We start from the raw sequence: 24058 nt of genomic DNA, 5'->3' as shown, positions 1-24058 counted from the left end.
TTGTGAAAATAGCCGACCTACATGCTCACAACGCCTCGCGTTTGCGAGGCGTTGTGAGCATGTAGATCGGCTATTTTCACGATATTTATCTATGGAACTGAGTCACATTAAATGTAATACCTACAATTCCAAGTGCTTGTCAGGGTGGGGGGTCCCCAGTTCAAATATGTTTATTTTGGTGGTCACGACATAAAAAGGTTTGAGAACCCCTGATTTAGATGGTTTGGTTCAAAACCACCTCCTTGTAACACAGCCTTATAGATTAACCCATTTAGGCCTAGACTTATTGACTGCTTTAACCAGTGAAAAATAGCAGATATACAAGCTCACAGCGCGGCACCGAGTGCCGCGCTGCGAGCTTGTAGATCTGCTATTTTTGAAAAAGTCGTGAAAATGTGTGCAAATCTTTGAATATATGTATTTTCAAAGCGAATGTTTGTAACTCAAATTTTGCTTCTGGGTGGTCCCTGGAACTAGATATTTTGAGATGGGGGTCTGTGGCCAAATACATATCATTTTGGGGGTCCTTCACATGAAAAGGTTTGAGAACCACTGACATAGTAGTCTCTCAAGAACAGACTAACTGAGCTCCAGTTAAGTGAAAAGGACCTTTTCTTTGCCAGATTGCTGACATAGAAACATAGTTTTTTTCCAAAAACCTTAGAAGGATTCAAAAGACACTTATAGAATCGGGTCAAAAATCAAATTTTCATGATTTTTCAAAAATAGCAGATCTACAAGCTCACAGCGCGGCACTCGGTGCCGCGCTGTGAGCTTGTATATCTGCTATTTTTTTATATTTAAAGCATAAAATATTGCGTCATAATGTGTTCAGGCCTAAATGGGTTAAGTGTCTTTCTGTCTGACTGTGTGTGTCCAGGGTTTGACGGAGTTGTACGAGTACAAACAGAAGTACTCTGATGCGGACCTGGAGCCCTTCCTCAGGAACACCTCCCAGTTCTTCCAGAGCTACGTGGAGCGAGGCCTCCGAATGATCGAGTCAGAGAGAGAGGGCAAGAGCCGCATCCAAACATCCACAGGTACTCTGTACCTGTGGACGCAACAGACTCTCTCTATATCTCTATCTCTCTATCTCTCTCTCTCTCTCTCTCTCTCTCTCTCTCTCTCTCTCTCTCTCTCTCTCTCTCTCTCTCTCTCGCACACAGTGAGTGTGTGTGCCACACACACACACACACACACATACATCAAACTTATATAGCGCTTTTTCATTGTACCCAAAGTCACTTGACAAAACAAAAGAAAACAAACGACTTCATTAAGAGAAAACAAATGTTAAAAGGCTAAAATGAACAACGATTAAAACGATAAGCTATGACTAGTGGGGAATAGAATTAAATTAGGCGGGGAAAGCAAGTAATGAACATTACAGCAATATTTTTACGATTCTAAATCCCAATAAGACTTTTTTTTTTTTTTACTTCACGTCATTACAACTGTGTTCCAAAAACAAAAAAATTACAGGCAGTTTTACTCATAAAATGGTTAATATAGTTTATGGAGCATCAACTGATGCTGAATAGGTACTAATTTATCCAAAGAGTGAGAAAATAAAGGGCCGCCAACAAATCGACTACAATTCTCAAGCTTAAAAATTACCTCACAACTACATGTCAACATGTAGTTGCATGCATGTGACACATGCCACATATGTCATGACGCATGCAGCCGCCACCGGCGCACATAATCAGCATCACTTGGATTTTTGTCATTCTGCAAGGGAGTAACGTTGTCAGTTATTTAAACAAACTAAATAACACACTGAGGACAAATGTCACGAAATCTAAGGAATCTCATGTATGTTTTTGGCATAGTGTTTCTGTGGTGCATTACATCATTTTTAACACTACTTCCGGGTACTACTACCACTGCAGAATTAATACAATTTTACAGACTGTATCCACGAGTTTCCTACGCCCCATAGTGCATTGCGCAAACGTCTGCACCGAGGTTCCGCCGCCGATTTACAAGCTCACAACGGGTTGCATCTGACGTGAGCTTGTATGTCTGCTGTTAAACCCGGAAGTTTGGTCCTGATAGTCTCCAGTAAACTCCCGCGGAAACTTGTGGATACAGAAATACAGACTGTATCAAATACAAATGCATATCATAAAAGCTACAGGGTCACCTCCCTGACAGAATCGCCAGACTGATTGTTCTATTATTTCGAAACATACTCTATAAAGCCACCCTATATCATAGCTAGTGTATCCAACAGGTAATCCTAGCTTATACAGCTACCTGTATTCTCCACAGTATCCTAACTATTCATCTGGCTTGAGAGTCCCTTAAATAATAATATGAATGGTTGTTGATCCTCTCGTCTGCCTGCCATGTCTACAGTCATCCCTCAGCACGGTGTGGACTCTACTGCGCTCAACAGTGGGAACGGAGAAGAGCAGAACACTCCTGCCGTTTACTACGAGAGACTCAAGATCCTCCGACAGAGACAAGGCCTGGAAAACTCCAGGGTTGGTTGACAAGATTTATACTGCTGCTACCACACAGTAAAATCCCCAGTGTTCATTTAACACTGTACAGTATGTAACTGTAAGGGTTCATTTAGTTCCATGTGAGGGTTTAAACCACTTCTGCTATATGTGTCCCAATCTCACTGAGAGCCAGTCATTGCAATTTTTTTCATTTTCATTTTTTCATTTCATTTGAAAGCTGGGGATCATAGCTACAAAATGATATATTGGTTGTGGAGATTGACCCAACAGTTTTGAAGATATGGCTTATAGAATGATGCCATGCTGAAATAGGACTTTTGAGATATTCAAGTTTTAAATAAATTTCTAACCTGCAATGACCTGACTCCGCCACATGGGGAGCAATCTTCAATTCAATCTTCAATTCAAAGAAGCTTTATTGGCATGAGAACACAAACGTTTACACAGTGGTGGAAAAAGTACCAACATTTTATAATTAAGTAAAAGTATCAATTCTGCAATGTAGAATCACTCTGTTACAAGTAAAAGTCCAGAATTAAAAATGTACTTGAGTAAAAGTACAAAAGTATTGGTATCCAAATGTACTTAAAGTACCAAAAGTAAAAGTACAAAATGTTTGAAAATAGCAGATCTACAAGCTCACAGCGCGTCGCACCGCAATGCGTTGTGAGCTTGTAGATCGGATATTTTCAAATAGCCTTGGTATAACATAGGGCTAAAGTGGTTTATGTATGTTTTAAACTTTAGTTATTGCTTTGTAGATTAGCATTATTGGGCTAAATGTAAAGACGCTACGCTGCGCCAACCGTGAATTCAACACAATCTGCTGTTGAGCAGTTTAACCAATTTGCTACGTACGTCTACACAAACGGTCAGATTACAAAGATAAATTGCTTAGTGAAGGCTCACGGATGTCACCATAGGGTACGCTCCAGCAGAATGTCCCGTAATGATCGTATTATTTAACGAGGAGCATTTTAATCCGATCGGTCGTCGTTTCCTTAAAAAGGTATTAATGTATCTAAGTGCAGTACACCTCGCAACCGATGGGGTCGCATGGCTGAAAAACAACAGAAAATGGCGTCTGATCGGATTAAAATGCTGTTTATTAAACAATACGAAAGATACGGGTAATTCTGCTTGAGCGTACCATACTGTGACATCTGTGAGACTTCAGTAAGCACTTTATCTTTGAAATATGAATGTTTTTGTAGACGTACGTAGCAAATAGGTTTAACTGCTCAACACGAGGTTGAAGTGAATTTATTACGTGCGAAAACACCGTTAGCCTGTCGGCTAACTGTGCTAACTGTGCTTTATATAACATCGTCGAGTGTTTGTGTAACTTCAGTCAGATTGAAGGATCATCTGACTCTGATAATGAACCACAATCTACAGGCTACGCTTAACCGCCTCGCGTTGTGAGCTTGTAGAAGAGCAAAAATAGAGTTTGGTCGCGTTTTATACAACAGATGCCTACGTTAGCCTGCAGCTAGCGCTAGCTAACGTTAGCGTTAGCCGTTAGCCAGTCATCTAGAATAGTCTAATAAGTCAATTTTCCGACGGCGAGTGAACGAGCATTCCATGTGTCCTTCTGATGGATTTTTTTCCTGGCTGTGAATGTTTTATTGTCCAAAAAGAAAACGCTCTGAACATTAAAACTAGATAGTTTACGATGACACACTGTTCTAAGTCAAAGCTAAGCTAACTCAGTGAGAAAGGACACTCCTCGCCATCCGGTCCAGGCAGGAAACTGATCATTTTCCCCCCAAAAGTCGAGAAGAAGAACGAACAGTCAACGGCTGAATAATAAATAAATAAATAATAGATTAAATCATTATAACAACGTAACGTGGTTCATTTGGAACATACGTGGCACTACATTAACGGGATAAATACTGTGATTTGCAACGCTAGGTAATGGAGTGCCGATATTACCGCATTTGGCTACAAATGGCTAACACAGGGTGGTGAAAACTAGCATGTTAGCTGTATTCTGGGAGGACCAACATAATTATGTCCCAATCTCTCACATTAATTAAAAAAAGTCTTAGTTACATGCAAAGCTCTGGCGTTTAAGTGAAATGTAGCCTGATATTTATGAAATACTTTTGTGGCTTTATCACATTTTAATGAAAAAAAAAATATATATATTTCAGCTGTGGTCTAAAGTGGTACCATGCGAAATGACTGGCTCTGGGTGAGATTCAGACACATATTGTTACTACTGTGATCCTCAGGATACGATCTGGGGTTTATATGCTACTTCTCTTAGTAGCGTGTTTCTAAGAGAGAGATCCAACAATGAGCAGCTGCCAGCGACGAATAGACAACAGTGTCATTACAGACAGTTTACTATAAGAACATCAGTGCCGTTTAATGATTTCCTAGCGTAGACGTCTCTTTCTTGATCAACTACTTACCTGGAGTTGATAGAATAGCCTAAAGCCTTTCTCACGTTGGATGGCTTCTGTTTTGATGTTAATATTATAGATTCCAACATTGGATAATGAGAGGCCTACATAATTCTTCGGCAAAGAGGTTTGGTGTAGAGGGGAAAAAGAGCAGACTAAGTACAGAGTGAAAGGTCAAGTTAAGTATTGACGGGTTCAAGTGGGTTAAATATATGAAAAAACAAAATTGACTTGAATCCAAAATACACGATAATGGTGCTGTCAAACGATGAAACTATATGGAATCTATGAACAGGTTGTGGGGGGGTCCCCTGCTTCATCTCTCTCTCAACTAAGGGGTCCTTGGCCTGAAAACGTTGAAGACGGTATATTGATTCACATTCAATAGACGGTTTCTTCAGTGGACAGCACATTAACAATAACCCTCTTCCTCTCTCTCTCTCTCTCCAGTTGCAGCAACAAGGCCTGGGAGGAGGTGAGGAGGAGCAGCAGCAGCAGCGCGGCCCCATCTCCTCCTTGCTCTCCAAGCCGTCTGTGGCCTCCTCCACAGACATGCTCCACAGCAAGCTGTCGCAGCTCAAAGAGTCCAGAGAGCTCTTCCAGCAGGAGCACAACGCCCACAGCCCGCCGCCCACGCACCACGCGCGCTCCGCCTCGCCCTCGGCCAACCTGGACGACCTGAAGAAACGCCTGGAGAGGATAAAGAGCAACAGGCAGTAGGCGAAGGGCAGTGTTTCTCAAACCTTCACATTTCAAGGTCTCCCTTTAACTCTGACAGTGTACAAATGGAACCAAATGGACCTGTAAGGGTTCATTTGGTTCCATTTGTACACTGTCAGAGTTACATACTTGTATGGGTCAATTTAGACTCCCCTAAGGGAACCCACAGAGTCCCTGGAATCCACTTTGAGAAACACTGGCGTAGGGGAACTCGAGTGCACCCTGACATCTCAAACGAATTCCTCCTAAAACCTGGTGTTAGAAAAACCAAACACAGGATTGTTTTAGTTTTTGAATTCCTGTGTTTGCACTCATATTCTGCTAGTAGGGAAGATGAAGAAGAGGAACAAAAAATGCACTTGAACCGTAACAACACCAACCCCTTCCTTCCTCTGTGTTTAACAATAATACATTTCAATTTATAATCTCAAAAAGAAACGCAAAATGCCTGGCCTGACACGCATAACCTCCTCACCCACTACACCTGTATCGGGTTCAGCTCTTATTACAACCACAAAACTAAATGTGTTCCTCGAGCTCGACGCCGAGTCGAGTTCAGTATATCCACATCATGTTCATGTTGTATTGTTTTTGAAATGTGAAAAGTAACTGTTAACTCAGGCAGACGGTCACATTTTGGAAGGTGCAGGGTAAAAAAAAAAGACATGAATGAGTCTGAATCTGCTAGGGTTATACTTGGAAGTTTTATTTACCGACTTTTCCCTCTTTATCGAGCTCTGTGCAGTTATTATTACTTATTGAACTGAGCCCATGGTCTGAAATGCCCTGTATCCTAAAAACTACACTACAGCGTACGCAAGCGTGTCTCGTTGTGCTATACAAGAGAAGTGGACTATCTTGTTGTTTTCTTTATCCGTTAATTATCGTACGTGGCACAATATATTTGTATATACTCGAGGTTGCTAACCACTTAGCCATAAAGAAACGCTTTTTAGAGGTTGCATTTCCATAGCCAAGCCGAGCGCAGACCCTTTGGTCCACATCTGATGTTCTTGTGGTTCTCTCAAGAGTTCCGGAACCATGTTGGAATCTGATTTGCCCATGTTTAAGCAGCCATGAGGCAGTCGGGTGTTTGTCTATGTATATATGTATGTTTGTACGTATGTGTGTACCCGTTAATAGTTAGAAATCAGATGGTTTGGAAATGCAGTCCTCATGGTTGTGCCTGACAACTTGGTTTTAGGTTAACTATGGCTCCCCCTTGTGACTGAACACTGTCATAGACTCATTTTGTTATTCATTCCTTTGCTTTGGTTTGTTTTTATATCCACGTTTGTTTTTTGTTTGTTCTTTTGTATTCCGTTTTATCTGTCATGGTATTGACAGGTCATTGAGCTGGCTCCTCCAAGCATTAGAAGTTCTCAAATGTTGGAAGAATATCGGAAATCTAACTGATTTCCTTTTTTGAATGGAGTTACGTGATAATTAGCAGTATACAAAGATGTGTCGCTGTTGCACCAGAGGGGTATAGAGGTTAGCAGTAGGATGTCTCCACCATGTGGTCTACATCATTATGCGTCTTTCCGGCACAGCTGAGCTTCTATTGGCTGGATAAATGCAGGGTTCAAATTCCACGTGGACTGTTGTAAACCAGGTTTGAGAGAAATCGGAACTACGGTTGAAGTAATTTGCTCTGTGTTAACTTTTATTAAGAATTACTGTAGCAACTAATGCACTTGGAATGGACAATGATGAAGGTTGAGACATGTTTAAATTCATGCTGAGTTAACTACAGGGTCCCCAGCTTCCTTTAGTCACTGACGCTAAACCAACGCAACACATCAGCTCACTCACATATCTAAACTTCTCCCCAGGTGACTTGTCAAATTTATCTCTCCTTTTGCCGACAGTCTGAATATGTTGTCCGTGGTCCCCATTGCAGTGCATTGAAGATGGGCCGTTTTATGTCGTTCGCAGGAAGCACACTGTTGAATTAAATTACATTGGGCGCAGGAATTGCACAGCAGCCCATTTTAGTTTTTTTGTGGTTTCAGGCAGCCAATCAGGATTTAGGTCATCTCTCATCTACCCTCTGTTGGGTCGCATTCAGGAACTTCAGACTAAGCAGAGCCTTAATTGGATAGTTTTGGTCAGGATGTGTGGACTGGAGCCATAGATTAATAATTTTGGGCGGGTTGTGTTGACCGTGCTGTGGACTTCTCTTCTCTAGAACAAAACTATTGGCTCCTTGAATTCATCAGGTGTGAGGGGGGGACGGACGGAGGACCCAGAATATCACTAGTTAATCTGTAAGAGTACTGATCGCCACTGGAATCTGAAATGACCAAACTCTTGTCTCTGTATGGCCCTGTTGCCAACCGAAGGAAATTCACCACATTCTGTTCTCAAGAGCATGGCATGAAGTAAATGCTTGTTTTTATTTTTGATGTAAATAAAGTTTGCATTACTAAAAAGCTGCTTAATTCTGTTTTATCTGATGAAGATGGGAGTTAATGATGCCCCCTGTCAGGCTTCTGTAGCTGTACTACTGAAGCTGAATGTTGAGGGAAATGGGAGAGGGGGGGGAGACACTGTTTTGTATTGAATTCAAATGCCAGTAGTGTTTACATTGTTGCTCTTCAGTTTTATGTGTATACCGTAATCCATAGTGGAAAATAAAGGCTGTTTTGAGTTGTTTTCTAACAAACTAGCTCTGGTCTCTTATAGTTTTCATTTGTTTTGTTTCCATGTAGCTCCATAATAAGAACAGAAATATTTGTCTCCAGTCAAATCAGATCTGCATGACATATCTAATCATGGAAAGCTCGTTCTTGACAGACTAGTGAAAATGTATTTTATTTTGTATACTGCTCAAAGAATTTAAGGGAACAAAATGTTCCCTTAATTCTTTGAGCAGTACTACAATATACTACTCAGATAAATTAAGGGAACATTTTGTTCCCTTAAGTTCTTTGAGCAGTATATTTCCCCCGATAGGCCTCTGTCCTCATTATAATCACGTCATGAACTACAGTACATGAATTGTTGTGTCACTATTCTGGGGGTGAACATTTGGCAAAGTAGCTGGGTCCAGTTGGGTCCTATTTCTATTGTATTATTATTAGTGAATGGGTTCCAAGATTGGCCGTTGAGTAGCCTAATATTTGACCAGGAGTTCTGCACTGTCTCAAGAACTGGGGTTGAGTAGAGCAGTGGTTCTCAACCTGTGGGTCGGGACCCCTAGGGGGGGTCCCCAAATTATTTTGGAGGGTCCCCAGATGATTAACTTAATGAGCAACATTGTTTTCTCTCAACAGTAAACAAACCAACATAAAATGTAAGTGTATAGTGCATATCTACACATTTCTAAAGTGACAAATGAAGGACTTTGTAATACCTCTAAAATGACAAATTAAACATTGGCCAAATTGTCCAATATTAGAGGCAGAAATTGTGAAAATAGCCGATCTACATGCTCACAACACCTCGCAGCGCGAGGCGTTGTGAGCATGTAGATCTGCTATTTTCACAATAGAACCGTGTTGTACAAAATGTAATGTCTCAAGTTCAACTCTTAGTGCTCGTTAGGGTGGGGTGGGGGGGTCCCCAGTTCAAATATGATTATTTTGGGGGTCGCGGCCTGAAAAGGTTGAGGACCACTGGAGTAGAGGATGCTACGGTTCATGTGGTTAACTGAACAATGGTTGTCTCTCCAGCCTACAACACTGCACCACAGCTACTGTATCGGGGCACAAAAACATTGACCGTTATTTTGTCACAGTCGGCTATGGAGGATTGGAACGTAAACAGCAATTGTGAGCAATTTTACGTACCTGGAAGTGTACAAGAGTACAAATGTGACAATTTGGCTACATTTGTACACTGTTACAAATGGATAAATGGGTGGGTATTGGGTAAAAAATGTCTCATAATGACAAGTCATAATGACCAAAACGAGGCTTTAATGAGGCCTAGTCACACAGCATGGAACAATGAGGCATAACAAGTATTTATCAACCCATAAATCTATTATCATTTTTTTCTCCACTTTGTTTTAGAACAGAAATTGCAGCATCACGTTATATAATATAAAAACAATATCACAATGCCAATAAAAAACATTAACATTTTCTATGAGAAAATTAAACCCTAGAACATGGGATTATATTGGCAGTGTCTTTATAAAACAAATTCATCCACGATATAGCAGCAAACACGTTGAGAAAAGAAGCAGACTTTTCTTAAAGGGATGGCAACTTGGTATAGCCTTTTTTTTCTTATCACACATGCAATGTGTGGGAATAGATACAGGTAAGTTAACTGGAGAAAAAACATCCCATTATCTTTACTCTTGCACCTAACTCAGGGGTTGGCAACCCAAAATGTTGAAAGAGCCATATTGGACCAAAAACACCCAAAACAAATCTGTCTGGAGCCGCAAAAAAATATAAAAGCCTTAAATATCGTCGTTGTTGGGTGGAAACCTTGTCTGTCCAAAACTTCGTTTTGTATTTATCATTTACAAAAATGAACTAAACTAGTGAAAACAGCCGATCTACAAGCACACAACGCCTCGCACCGCGAGGCGTTGTGTGCTTGTAGATCTGCTGTTTTCACTACTTTTGTGCGTCAGTCTTGTATGATGAAGCAGGGCTTTACTTTGCAAAAAAAAAAAACATACAAATTTGAAACTTGGAGATAACAAGGTTTCTGCCCCAAAGTGACGATAAAAAAAATCTTTTTTCCATTTTCATACATCTCTGAGAAAGCTCCAGGGAGCCACTAGGGTGGCGCTAAAGAGCCGCATGCGGCTCTAGAGCCACGGGTTGCTGACCCGCGACCTAACTCATCGCTGACACGTGGCGTTGGTCAAGGCTGCATGTGATAGCTTCTTTTTGCTTGATGTAAATGTCACATCATCTAGAAATTGCATCCACACAATATTAAAAATGCTAAATCAAGTAAGAAAAAAGCAAATAAAATTCAAGATGTCACAGTATACCTTCATGAAACGGTGTCAGTCTGAAGCCTAATTTATACATTGTTGTATGACTGTGTTTCTCGCTGAAGAATAATGTTTAAATTAGCTGAGGACTCACAAGCAGCTTATCATTTCAGGCTGTGGCAGTCAAGTGATCCATGACTTGATTCTGTTGCTCGTCTCACATCTCCTCTACAAGACTGTTTCTTCTCCTGACCCTTTCCCACTGAGCACAACTTAAACAACAAAACGTGTGTAAAAAAGGTTTTGCTAGCCCTTTCTTTTATAGCATCACAGGACAAATTTGTATGTTTTCTTTAGGCCTATGTATCAATTTCCCCATGTTTTTCAATGGCACATTGTTGCTATTTTGTAGAAAGGATTTTTTTTGGTGTTTTCCGTTTCATTGTCCTTTAGGCAGTTAGATTCTTCATAACTCAAGGGCCTACAAAATCTGACCAAAGCCCATTGTATAAAGCTAAGAAGCTTAGACGTCAGTCGATTAATGAGGCTGTTTTTCTTCATTCCTGACAAAGTGATTTATCAGATATAGACAGATTTCTTTTGAAAGAGGCAAGTTGTTGATGGTGTTTAGGAAGACAGAACTACAAGTATTTCCCCCTTCCTCAACCATACTTAAAACCACAGAATCATGACCACCATTAAATGAACAATTCTATGGGCTCCTTTCTGCATTTGAAACCATACAGAAGTCTATCAGTTCTGTTGCAGACCAGAATCACAACTCTGCATTCCATTAACCCATTTAGGCCTAGAATTATTGAATGCTTTAACCAGTGAAAAATAGCAGATATACAAGCTCACAGCGCGGCACCGAGTGCCGCGCTGCGAGCTTCTAGATCTGCAATTTTTGAAAAAGTCATGAAAATGTGTGCAAATCTTTGAATATATGTATTTTCAAAGCGAACGTTTGTAACTCAAATTTAGCTTCTGGGTGGTCCCTGCCTGGAACTAAATATTTTGAGATGCGGGTCCGTGGCCAAATAAATATCATTTTGGGGGTCCTTCACATGAAAAGGTTTGAGAACCACTGTCTCTCAAGAACAGACTAACTGAGCTCCAGTTAAAGTGAAAATGACCTTTTCTTTGACGATGGCTGGCCAGATTGCTGACGTAGAAACATTGATTTTTTCAAAAGAATCTTAGAAGGATTCAAAAGACACTTATAGAATCAGGTCAAAATTCAAATTTTCATGATTTAAAAAAAATAGCAGATCTACAAGCTCGCAGCGCGGCACTCGGTGCCGCCCTGTGAGCTTGTATATCTGCTATTTTTCAATAGTTAAAGCATAGAATAATGATACACAATAATGTGTACCCGTTCTACTAAATGCTGTTGACACCTGAGCTCTCCAGAGAGGGTGGTCACTTTGTTTCAGTCAAACGACAGACTCCCAAATGTGGCACAGTAATTCTTCAATTAATTGATTTGTCTTCTCTTCCGCCATAATTGTTGAGTGAATTCAAATCTAGTATGGATCAAAATGGCTGCGAGGCGGAGGGAGACATTGTGACACAGTAATATTCTTTGACATTGTCAGAAACAAATGGGATAATACCTTAAAAAGGTGAATTCATACTTTTGGGCCACAATAGCATTATGTCTGCTCCAAAAGGTAGTTGTATTGTCTTCTACCACTTTTTCGAGTCACGTGTTCAAATACTGGATTCTGATTGGCTAAATTCCGGAGGTTATGAGAGGACAACTGCCGCAAAGTTGTGTGTCCGAGATCAATGCGCCTCAGTGTACATCCGGGGACTTTCCCCCAACCAACAAATGAAGGTCGCAGCGGTCCTATGTTTACTAACGTGCGTACTATCGTCGCCGATTTATTTGGATCCAATGCAATCCGCCAACTTTAAAGCCCCTTTTCTCTGAACCTATGCCTTTCTGGAAGCGAACAGCCTCTATTTACGGCCGGAACGGTGCTTTTAACTGACGTTAGCTTAGCTGTAAGCTAGACGCATGGATTACTATGGAATTGGCGCCATCTGTTGGTGAGTAGAAGATGTTGTTTGTGGAACTATCTGCTGTCTCGCGGAAGTTTTATAGGCAATAATGATTGTAACTTAAGATCCTTGCAAGTTACAACTATGTGTTTTCTTTCATGTATACGGGAAAAAGTGGTAGAAAAGCTATTTACCACTCGGGGTCGGACATTATGCTCTCATAATGTCCTGAGTGCGGGTGTTATCGGACTCGGCTGCGCCTCGTCCGATAACACCCGCACTGCGGACATTATGAGAGCATAATGTCCTCTCACTCGGGGTAAATTGATTACTTCTAATGTCTTCAAACACTCATAGCTATGTACAACCTACAACAAAGGCAGGGTAGACGGTATCTAAACAGCAGGTAAAACCCAGTTTAAACTCATCTTTTAGTTTCAGCTCTTTCCTCAGAAAACAGCTCAGAATTCTGTTAAAATGGTCAAAAACTGTCCCAAGTTATGAGAGAATGTCTCCCAGCACTGGTCCCACGATTATTGAACTTCCTGAACGTCAGAAGTGTGTATCCACTCCACCGCTTTATTTACTCACATGGTCTCTCTCACTAAATCTCGCTCCAAAATGTCATTCCAATCTGTACTGAAAGAATGGAAGATAATTGGCAGACAAATCTGTTTCCTCGTTTCCAGTTTTGTTCGTCCACTCTCTGATTGATTAAAGACAGGCAGAGGACTGTTCTCTCTCTGCGTCACCTTAACTCTATGAACGTCCCAGAACACAAACGCACATGTACAAACACATGTGATTGTGTCTATGTCTGTGTTTGTACTGTAGGAATACAGTGCCTAAAGAGGTATACCATCCATGTAATCAGTCCAAGCTCTTCTACCCTTACTCTACCCTCAGAGAGCAACTCTGAGACACAGTCCAGGTCTCTGCTCAGATATTGACGTCCCGGACATCGGTGGGTGTGGTCGAGAGGTCAAGGCCCTCCGCATCTCCGATGCTCTTGGTCTCTGTGGTTACAGTGTGTGGCTGTTGTTGCGCTTGCCGGAGACTAGTTTCCAACAGCGACTCAATTTGTTCCTGACACGCCCTGAGACAATCCTAAAGACATGGAGAGACAAACAGACAGGCACTTTAATTCAGATACCAAGTGGCTGTGGTCTTTGGTTTGGCTGAGTTGGGTTCTCATGCATGTGGGAAATATATTGGCCACACGGCCAAAAAAATAAATATGTTTTGGTATGCGGCCAGGTCTAGTAGGCATGGCTCAGGGAGGAGGACGCCCCTGCCATGCATAGTCCACTATGGGCATCCTAAGGGTGCGATAGGCCTAGTAGTGTGTGTGGGTGTGGGGGTGTGAAAGAGTGAGTGGAAATGTATTTGATCCATATGATGTAACACATATTTGTATTATTATTGTGTGATGTATGCTGTAGTAATAAAAATTGAAATCAAATCATATCAATCAGTTGTACTATACAGGAATAAAAAGCTTCATCCCCAATCACATACACACCCATTGTAACAGTTACAATGGGTGTGTATGTGATTGGGGATTGGTCCATTGCAAAAAGCACACACATCCGAATTCCTCAAACACTGCCATGTATTTGATGAATATTCAGCAAACACTGAGGGGCCTTTTCCAAAGGGTTCTTTCTCCAGCCTATGCGATGTTTCTTGGAACCTTGGTTCGTTCTTGCAAACCGGCGTTTCCACCAGATTGAACCAGAGCCATTGTCCCCCAGTTCAGATGGTGGTTCACTGGAAAAAAACAAGGATTTTGTGGTTCCCGTTCCGAACCAACTTTTACGGTTTGGAACCAACTCGGTTCTCTGTGAAAAAGCTCACCTCTGGTTCATCTCATAGATGGGAGAAAGAACCCAGACCAGTTATTTGCCGGTGGAAAAGGCCCCTGAGAGTAAAGAATGGATAGATGTATAAATCTACCTACCGGATCACTCCTGATGATCTGTGCCAGTCGCTCTGTTAGTTTCTGCGATGTCATGGTGTTGCCCACCATTCTAAGCTGTAAGCCCTCTACCGCAGCTGCCATACTGCCTGCTGCAACCATGGAGGGAGGGTTGGCTATGAATTTAACATCTGAGGATAACAACCAGAGATATGGTTAATAAAGTGCTGTTTTAATAGAGAGTGAAAACAAGAACATAGTAAAAAAAAAAAGGATTAGTACAACAAACAAATAAAAAAGTACCTGTAGCACATAACGCCACAAACGTCTGCGCGTGCTTCCTCAGGATTGGTCTGTGCTCTTTCCTGATTTGCAGCTGGGACAGGAAGTGGTCGATGAAGTCAAGGGGCGTCACGGCAGCCAAGTCCCACTTCAGTTTACTCAAAACCATCAGTTCCATTTGCTGTGAAATGAAGAAGAGGGAGAGAGCAGGGACGGAACATGAAGGATAGAAAGCATTAGATGAAAGGAGAAGAGATCAAGTGGGAGGCATGTAGGGTGGGAGGTAAGGATAAAGGTATCAATGCCTTGCTTATTGGGTTGATGTATGTATTGCTTTGCTTGTTGTGGGTCGCTTTAGATTGGGAGCTTATGCTAAATGCCTAAACTGGAGCCAGGAGGTATGCGGTCAGCCTATAGGCTTGACTCAGGGACAAGGACGCCCCTGCCTTGCACAGTCCCATGAGAAGTCTGCCATCCATAAGATGAACGATACTCTCATGACTAATTGGAAATGGCGCAAGTTCGGGGACTGATCAACCTGAGCTGGCCGCCTCCGGCGAGTTTGTATAGTGTATAATGGCCGAAACACCCTAAGACCTGGAGGAACACTACTGATGATGCGTCCTAAATTAAAACCTAACCCCAGCCCCCGCATCCATCATTCACCACCAAGATGACACACACACACACGCACGCACACACACACACAGTCAGTGACCCACAGGCCCAAAAGCTCAAGGAGTAGGGACCGTGTCACAATATAGAGAGAGCTATTTGATTGAAACTTACTAAATGAAACTAAATGAATATACAGCACAAGCAGCATTCCCCTAATGTAAAAAAGAGAGGAAAAAACTAAATGCTGACATTGATGTGACTCCCTTCTAAATTATAGGACTTGTTGTCGCATTGGGTTCAGCCCTCTGTTCAACTCAGTGAGTTGAGAATGGAAACACTGCCCTCATGTGGATTCTTTCATATCACACTGTAACACTGTTACTGAACAAACACTCGGTGGGAATGATTCCTGTCACAATATAGAGCAGTTTAACACTGTTACTGAACAAACACTCTATAGCAAAGATTACTGTCACATATTTACCAGTGTGAGTGAAGACGTACAGACGACAGAGCCACTCTCCTGTCCTGTCCTCTCCTCTCCTCTCGTGGTGTAAACACAGAGACAGAGAGGCACTTCTTGGTCGGGGGGGAATTCCTTGGCTACAGCGCCGTCTGTTGATGGGGACCTACAGATAGGTTCTAGAGGCTTGCAGTCTACCGCACTTCCAGGGGGTTGAGGGGGGCTGGGCGGCTTCGCCGCCCAGCCTGGGCACGCTGTCCGGGGGGTAGACGCTGGGTAGACGCCGTGTCTGCCTGGAGGTTGGAAAGAGGGAAAAAAAAAAAAAAAAAACAGCTGCTGGGCTGATGCATGCGTTCAATGCAATGTGAATGCATATGTGTAGAAAGAAAGACAGATAGATAAATCCAATGAATTAAAATAGGAACAGCCAGAGTCTCATGACAGTACAGTTCACTGGTACAAGGTCAACTAAAAGGAGATCCCAGTAATGTTTTTGGCTTATTTCCACAGGGAAGTCATTCACGAATGCAGGACTGTCATAGGTCTGGTATACAGTGTCATTGACAGTACAGTTCACTGGTACAAGCTCAACTAAAAGGTGATCCTAGAAAAGACTAAGTCAGGGGGAAACAATTTAAAAAATAAAACAATAAAAACAGCCGATCTACAAGGCTGCATGTGGGCTTGTGGATCAGCTGTTTTGGGTAAATGGTGGTTATTTATCTAATGCAGTATTGATCCCTTTATCGAGTGATTGATTGAAGACTTTATGACAAGTTTCATGACAGTACAGTTCACTGGTACAAGTTACTATCGAAACCTCGACCAGCTGTCTGTCTGTCCGTCACACTTTTGCCCTGCTCATATCTCTGCAACCGCTGCCACGATCCGTGCCAAATTTGGCACACACTGTCCTTGCCCTCCACCCATCGATTCTCACCCATGGCCCTCCTCTTCTAGTGCCACCATGAGGCCGAGTCGCAGCACGCTTGTAGATCGGCTATTTTTGCTTCTTTTGATTTGGAATCCTAAATGTAACATTTTGATTTAATGTCAAATGCATTTAGTTACTCATGTTAACTTTATGAACTTAAATACGTTGGACAAAAAAGGAATACATTTTAATACTACTATACTAGGCTACTAATATAGACTGAAGTAAAGCGGGTTATGTTTGAATGTTTGGAATTGCAACATTTGACATTATTTATTTAATTAATTAATTAATTAATTAATTAATTGATTCATTTAATTAATTATTTCCCTGTCTGCACCAGGCCGAAAGGACACATTGGCCCCGGCATTGGCTGGGCTCACTGGTACAACCAACTTTCCCCCGACTGCGTACGGATTCTTTAATTAATTACTTAATTAATTAATTAATTAATTATGGCCCCGCCCCCTGCATTGGCTGGGCTCACTGGTACAACTAACTTTCCCCCGACGGCGTAGGCTACTGATTCTTTAATTAATTAATTAATTGTCTCCTCTTTCTTTCTTTCATTCATTCATTCATTCATTCATTCATAAATAAATAAATAAATAAATAAATAATTAAATAGCGGGGATCCCCGAGGGTGTCATCGCGTGCGGGGGGCGAGCCTGATTATTATGTAAATGAGGCTAGAAAAAAGTAGTGGTCTGCGTTAATTATGTTAATGAGGGGTCTGCGTTAATTATGTTAATGAGGGGTGTGGTCTGCGTTAATTATGCTAATGAGGTTGGGGGCGTGGTCTGCATTAATTATGTTAATGAGGGGCGTGGTCTGCGTTAATTATGTTAATGAGCAAAAAAAAAGAAAAAAGGTGGTATGCGTTAAATATGTCAATGAGGGGTGTGGTCTGCGTTAATTATGCTAATGAGGTTGGGGGCATGGTCTGCATTAATTATGTTAATGAGGGGCGTGGTCTGCGTTAATTATGTTAATGAGCACACAAAAAAAAAGGTCTGCGTTTATTATGTTAATGAGCTTGGGGGCATGGTTTGGAAATACGTGTGGGCGTGGTGCGCATACATTATGCAAATGAGGGCGTTAAGTGGCGTTTCCCAGCGCGTAAAAAAAGCAGACGACCGTATGTAAATGAAGGGGAGGAGCTTAGTCGACTTAAAAAAATTGGGGGCGGTGCATGGTTTGGAAATGCGTGTGGGTGTGGTCCGCATAAATTATGCTAATGAGGCTGTTAAGTGGCGTTCCCCAGCGCGTAAAAAATGCAGGCGGCCGTATGTAAATGAAGGGGAGGAGCTTAGTCGACATATGCAAATTGGGGGGCGGGGCGTGGTTTGGAAATGCGTGTGGGCGTGGTGCCATACATTATGCTCGCATACATTATGCTAATGAGGGCGTTAAGGTAGGTTTCCCAGCGCGTAAAAAAAGCAGACGACCGTATGTAAATGAAGGGGAGGAGCTTAGTCGACTTAAAAAAATTGGGGTCGGTGCATGGTTTGGAAATGCGTGTGGGTGTGGTCCGCATAAATTATGCTAATGAGGCTGTTAAGTGGCGTTTCCCAGCGCGTAAAAAATGCAGGCGGCCGTATGTAAATGAAGGGGAGGAGCTTAGTCGACATATGCAAATTGGGGGCGGGGCGTGGTTTGGAAATGCGTGTGGGCGTGGTGCCATACATTATGCTCGCATACATTATGCTAATGAGGGCGTTAAGGTAGGTTTCCCAGCGCGTAAAAAAAGCAGACGACCGTATGTAAATGAAGGGGAGGAGCTTAGTCGACTTAAAAAAATTGGGGGCGGCGCATGGTTTGGAAATGCGTGTGGGTGTGGTCCGCATAAATTATGCTAATGAGGCTGTTAAGTGGCGTTTCCCAGCGCGTAAAAAATGCAGGCGGCCGTATGTAAATGAAGGGGAGGAGCTTAGTCGACATATGCAAATTGGGGGCGGGGCGTGGTTTGGAAATGCGTGTGGGCGTGGTGCCATACATTATGCTCGCATACATTATGCTAATGAGGGCGTTAAGGTAGGTTTCCCAGCGCGTAAAAAAAGCAGACGACCGTATGTAAATGAAGGGGAGGAGCTTAGTCGACATATGCAAATTGGGGGCGGGGCGTGGTTTGGAAATGCGTGTGGGCGTGGTGCCATACATTATGCTCGCATACATTATGCTAATGAGGGCGTTAAGGTAGGTTTCCCAGCGCGTAAAAAAAGCAGACGACCGTATGTAAATGAAGGGGAGGAGCTTAGTCGACTTAAAAAAATTGGGGGCGGTGCATGGTTTGGAAATGCGTGTGGGTGTGGTCCGCATAAATTATGCTAATGAGGCTGTTAAGTGGCGTTTCCCAGCGCGTAAAAAATGCAGGCGGCGGTATGTAAATGAAGGGGAGGAGCTTAGTCGACATATGCAAATTGGGGGCGGGGCGTGGTTTGGAAATGCGTGTGGGCGTGGTGCCATACATTATGCTCGCATACATTATGCTAATGAGGGCGTTAAGGTAGGTTTCCCAGCGCGTAAAAAAAGCAGACGACCGTATGTAAATGAAGGGGAGGAGCTTAGTCGACTTAAAAAAATTGGGGGCGGTGCATGGTTTGGAAATGCGTGTGGGTGTGGTCCGCATAAATTATGCTAATGAGGCTGTTAAGTGGCGTTTCCCAGCGCGTAAAAAATGCAGGCGGCCGTATGTAAATGAAGGGGAGGAGCTTAGTCGACATATGCAAATTGGGGGCGGGGCGTGGTTTGGAAATGCGTGTGGGCGTGGTGCCATACATTATGCTCGCATACATTATGCTAATGAGGGCGTTAAGGTAGGTTTCCCAGCGCGTAAAAAAAGCAGACGACCGTATGTAAATGAAGGGGAGGAGCTTAGTCGACTTAAAAAAATTGGGGGCGGTGCATGGTTTGGAAATGCGTGTGGGTGTGGTCCGCATAAATTATGCTAATGAGGCTGTTAAGTGGCGTTTCCCAGCGCGTAAAAAATGCAGGCGGCGGTATGTAAATGAAGGGGAGGAGCTTAGTCGACATATGCAAATTGGGGGCGGGGCGTGGTTTGGAAATGCGTGTGGGCGTGGTGCCATACATTATGCTCGCATACATTATGCTAATGAGGGCGTTAAGGTAGGTTTCCCAGCGCGTAAAAAAAGCAGACGACCGTATGTAAATGAAGGGGAGGAGCTTAGTCGACTTAAAAAAATTGGGGGCGGTGCATGGTTTGGAAATGCGTGTGGGTGTGGTCCGCATAAATTATGCTAATGAGGCTGTTAAGTGGCGTTTCCCAGCGCGTAAAAAATGCAGGCGGCCGTATGTAAATGAAGGGGAGGAGCTTAGTCGACATATGCAAATTGGGGGCGGGGCGTGGTTTGGAAATGCGTGTGGGCGTGGTGCCATACATTATGCTCGCATACATTATGCTAATGAGGGCGTTAAGGTAGGTTTCCCAGCGCGTAAAAAAAGCAGACGACCGTATGTAAATGAAGGGGAGGAGCTTAGTCGACTTAAAAAAATTGGGGGCGGTGCATGGTTTGGAAATGCGTGTGGGTGTGGTCCGCATAAATTATGCTAATGAGGCTGTTAAGTGGCGTTTCCCAGCGCGTAAAAAATGCAGGCGGCCGTATGTAAATGAAGGGGAGGAGCTTAGTCGACATATGCAAATTGGGGGCGGGGCGTGGTTTGGAAATGCGTGTGGGCGTGGTGCCATACATTATGCTCGCATACATTATGCTAATGAGGGCGTTAAGGTAGGTTTCCCAGCACGTAAAAAAAGCAGACGACCGTATGTAAATGAAGGGGAGGAGCTTAGTCGACTTAAAAAAATTGGGGGCGGTGCATGGTTTGGAAATGCGTGTGGGTGTGGTCCGCATAAATTATGCTAATGAGGCTATTAAGTGGCGTTTCCCAGCGCGTAAAAAATGCAGGCGGCCGTATGTAAATGAAGGGGAGGAGCTTAGTCGACATATGCAAATTGGGGGCGGGGCGTGGTTTGGAAATGCGTGTGGGCGTGGTGCCATACATTATACTCGAATACATTATGCTAATGAGGGCGTTAAGGTAGGTTTCCCAGCGCGTAAAAAAAGCAGACGACCGTATGTAAATGAAGGGGAGGAGCTTAGTCGACTTAAAAAAATTGGGGGCGGTGCATGGTTTGGAAATGTATGCGGTGCATCTCGCTCTCGGAGCACTCGGTGCCGCGCCGTGAGCTTGTAGGTGTGCTATTTTTGGTTTATTTTTGTGGTTTCCTCCGCCACTGGTGTATGAATGTGTGGGTGAATGTAATGCACAATTTCTGTAAAGCGCTTTGGATAAAAGCGCTATATAAATGCACCATTTACCATTTACCATTTATCCATCAGCAAGGCAGCCATATCCTCGAGAGTCGAAGTGTTCCTTGCATCCATCCATGTTCCATTGGTTCTAGTCTTTCCTCAGGTTCCTTGGCTGTTGCAAGAAGGTAGCAAGACATGCACTAGAAAGGTGCCTTGTTGGTCTCAGCAGTTGTACTTCTCTGCTACCAATGCTGTGTCTTGTTCTGTCAAGGTCTTTGCCTCTCCAAAGTTTGTTAGATATTGTATTCGGTCAGAAGCCATAGCTGCATGCTTAGTCCCCACCTGGCCCATGCAGTATATGTCAGTATATGGGTGTTTAAATGAGCAAATAAGACTATTTACGAATAAAAGTAACAAATACAATTACACAACAAAATCAAATGAGGGTTAATGTGATATTAACAATATCACATTGTTCACCCTTCTATTTAATCATTTTGGGGATGATGATGATGTTGTCATCTGCCCATTTATCAATTTTGTAAAAATAAATTGGTTGAACAGAACTCATATTTTGGGACCATCGCTCCATTGTTCACAATGGTTTGTAATGCAGGCTTGTGCAGGCTGCTACCCCAGGAAGTCATGTGATCCAAGATGGCCGCGGTGTGAATATGGTCTATTGGGAAACAATGGTTTCGTATTATTCTCTGGAATTTTTCCATTTCCAACAGCATTTCTGAAAATGTCTCCAGTGTGCTGGTGTCGTCTAGTGGACATTTGGAGCATAACATTTCAATACACAACACATTTAAGATTTCAATGCACTTTATTGTGGTGTTGTTTACATTGCATTTTTGGATATATCTGTGCCTTTGGTCGGGTGTGATTCAATCCTTCTATCATAAAGGCAGTAACTAGTATACCACCAAATGATCACATAATTTGACCATAGATTATTTAACAGTGTTTTTCTGTCAAAGTAATTTACAGAATATTGCATAATGTCCAATGAACGTAAAACACAGAGAGTTTTAATTAACCAGATGCAGCAGTGACTGGGTCCTTGGTACGTGTTTCCAGTTTGTATATGGTCTGGTATCCATCGTCCCAGGCATACAGCTGCTTGTCTTTGGGGTGGTAGTGAAGGCTGCTGTGGCTGGTGTAGCGCTTAGGGAAGAACAGCACACTGCTCTCTTCACTGCAGGCAGATAGATTTAGTATATTAAAAGAAAGAAAGAAAGAAAGAAAGAAAGACAGAAAGAAAGAAAGAAAGAAAGAATTGTGAGATGGTTTTGTCACAGAGAAATTATAGGCTAAATAAAGATTTTTGGGGCGAGAGAGAACCCACAGAGTCCCTGGAATCCACTTTGAGAAACACTGGCGTAGGGGAACCCGAGTGCACCCTGACATCTCAAACGAATTCCTCCTAAAACCTGGTGTTAGAAAAACCAAACACAGGATTTGTTTTAGTTTTTTTGGAATTCCTGTGTTTGCACTCATATTCTGCTAGTAGGGAAGAAGAAGAAGAGGAACAAAAAATGCACTTGAACCGTAACAACACCAACCCCTTCCTTCCTCTGTGTTTAACAATAATACATTTCAATTTATAATCTCAAAAAGAAACGCAAAATGCCTGGCCTGACACGCATAACCTCCTCACCCACTACACCTGTATCGGGTTCAGCTCTTATTACAACCACAAAACTAAATGTCTTCCTCGAGCTCGACGCCGAGTCGAGTTCAGTATATCCACATCATGTTCATGTTGTATTGTTTTTGAAATGTGAAAAGTAACTGTTAACTCAGGCAGACGTTCACATTTTGTAAGGTGCAGGGTAAAAAAAAAGAAGACATGAATGAGTCTGAATCTGCTAGGGATAATACTTGGAAGTTTTATTTACCGACTTTTCCCTCTTTATCGAGCTCTGTGCAGTTATTATTACTTATTGAACTGAGCCCATGGTCTGAAATGCCCTGTATCCCAAACTACACTATCTTGTTGTTTTCTTTATCCGTTAATTATCGTACGTGGCACAATATATTTGTATATACTCGAGGTTGCTAACCACTTAGCCATAAAGAAACGCTTTTTAGAGGTTGCATTTCCATAGTCAAGCCGAGCGCAGACCCTTTGGTCCACATCTGATGTTCTTGTGGTTCTCTCAAGAGTTCCGGAACCATGTTGGAATCTGATTTGCCCATGTTTAAGCAGCCATGAGGCAGTCGGGTGTTTGTCTATGTATATATGTATGTTTGTACGTATGTGTGTACCCCGTTATAGTTAGAAATCAGATGGTTTGGAAATGCAGTCCTCATGGTTGTGCCTGACAACTTGGTTTTAGGTTAACTATGGCTCCCCCTTGTGACTGAACACTGTCATAGACTCATTTTGTTATTCATTCCTTTGCTTTGGTTTGTTTTTATATCCACGTTTGTTTTTTGTTTGTTCTTTTGTATTCCGTTTTATCTGTCATGGTATTGACAGGTCATTGAGCTGGCTCCTCCAAGCATTAGAAGTTCTCAAATGTTGGAAGAATATCGGAAATCTAACCGATTTCCTTGTTTGAATGGAGTTACGTGATAATTAGCAGTATACAAAGATGTGTCGCTGTTGCACCAGAGGGGTATAGAAATTAGCAGTAGGATGTGTCCACCATGTGGTCTACACCATTATGCGTCTTTCCGGCACAGCTGAGCTTCTATTGGCTGGATAAATGCAGGGTTCAAATTCCACGTGGACTGTTGTAAACCAGGTGTGAGAGAAATCGGAACTACGGTTGAAGTAATTTACTCTGTGTTAACTTTTATTAAGAATTACTGTAGCAACTAATGCACTTGGTGATGATGATGAAGGTTGAGACATGTTTAAATTCATGCTGAGTTAACTACAGGGTCCCCAGCTTCCTTTAGTCACTGGCACTAAACCAACGCAACACATCAGCTCACTCACATATCTAAACTTCTCCCCAGGTGACTTGTCAAATGTATCTCTCCTTTTGCCGACAGTCTGAATATGTTGTCCGTGGTCCCCATTGCAGTGCATCGAAGATG

At 42.5% G+C, this 24058-nt stretch overlaps 2 protein-coding genes across 3 annotated transcripts in view; one reads left to right on the top strand and one right to left on the bottom strand.

Annotated features, from left to right (window-relative positions):
* Positions 1-8237, top strand: part of ckap5 (cytoskeleton associated protein 5) — a 54861-nt gene extending 46624 nt beyond the window's left edge. For both annotated transcript variants that reach the window (XM_080736594.1, XM_080736593.1), the window contains 3 exons: positions 881-1013; positions 2362-2489; positions 5336-8237. In XM_080736594.1, coding sequence (XP_080592720.1) covers positions 881-1013; positions 2362-2489; positions 5336-5605 — 531 coding nt within the window. In that variant the 3' untranslated portion in view covers positions 5606-8237. The remainder of the gene's footprint in view (positions 1-880; positions 1014-2361; positions 2490-5335) is intronic.
* A 5220-nt stretch (positions 8238-13457) lies between these two features.
* On the bottom strand, positions 13458-23209 carry LOC308294526 (G1/S-specific cyclin-D1-like; the record flags this gene model as incomplete). The annotated part of the gene is made up of 6 exons (XM_080737259.1): positions 13458-13625; positions 14479-14627; positions 14740-14899; positions 16003-16092; positions 22064-22205; positions 23136-23209. The coding sequence occupies 6 exons, from the start codon at positions 23207-23209 to the stop codon at positions 13458-13460; spliced, it is 783 nt and encodes a 260-aa protein (XP_080593385.1).
* Between the last annotated feature and the right edge of the window lie 849 nt (positions 23210-24058).

The sequence above is a fragment of the Nannobrachium achirus genome (genome assembly GCF_963921795.1).
Source record: "Nannobrachium achirus genome assembly, chromosome: 11".
NCBI lineage: Eukaryota > Metazoa > Chordata > Actinopteri > Myctophiformes > Myctophidae > Nannobrachium > Nannobrachium achirus.
Note: the sequence above shows the minus strand (reverse complement) of the source record. Positions and strands in the feature narration are given on the sequence as shown.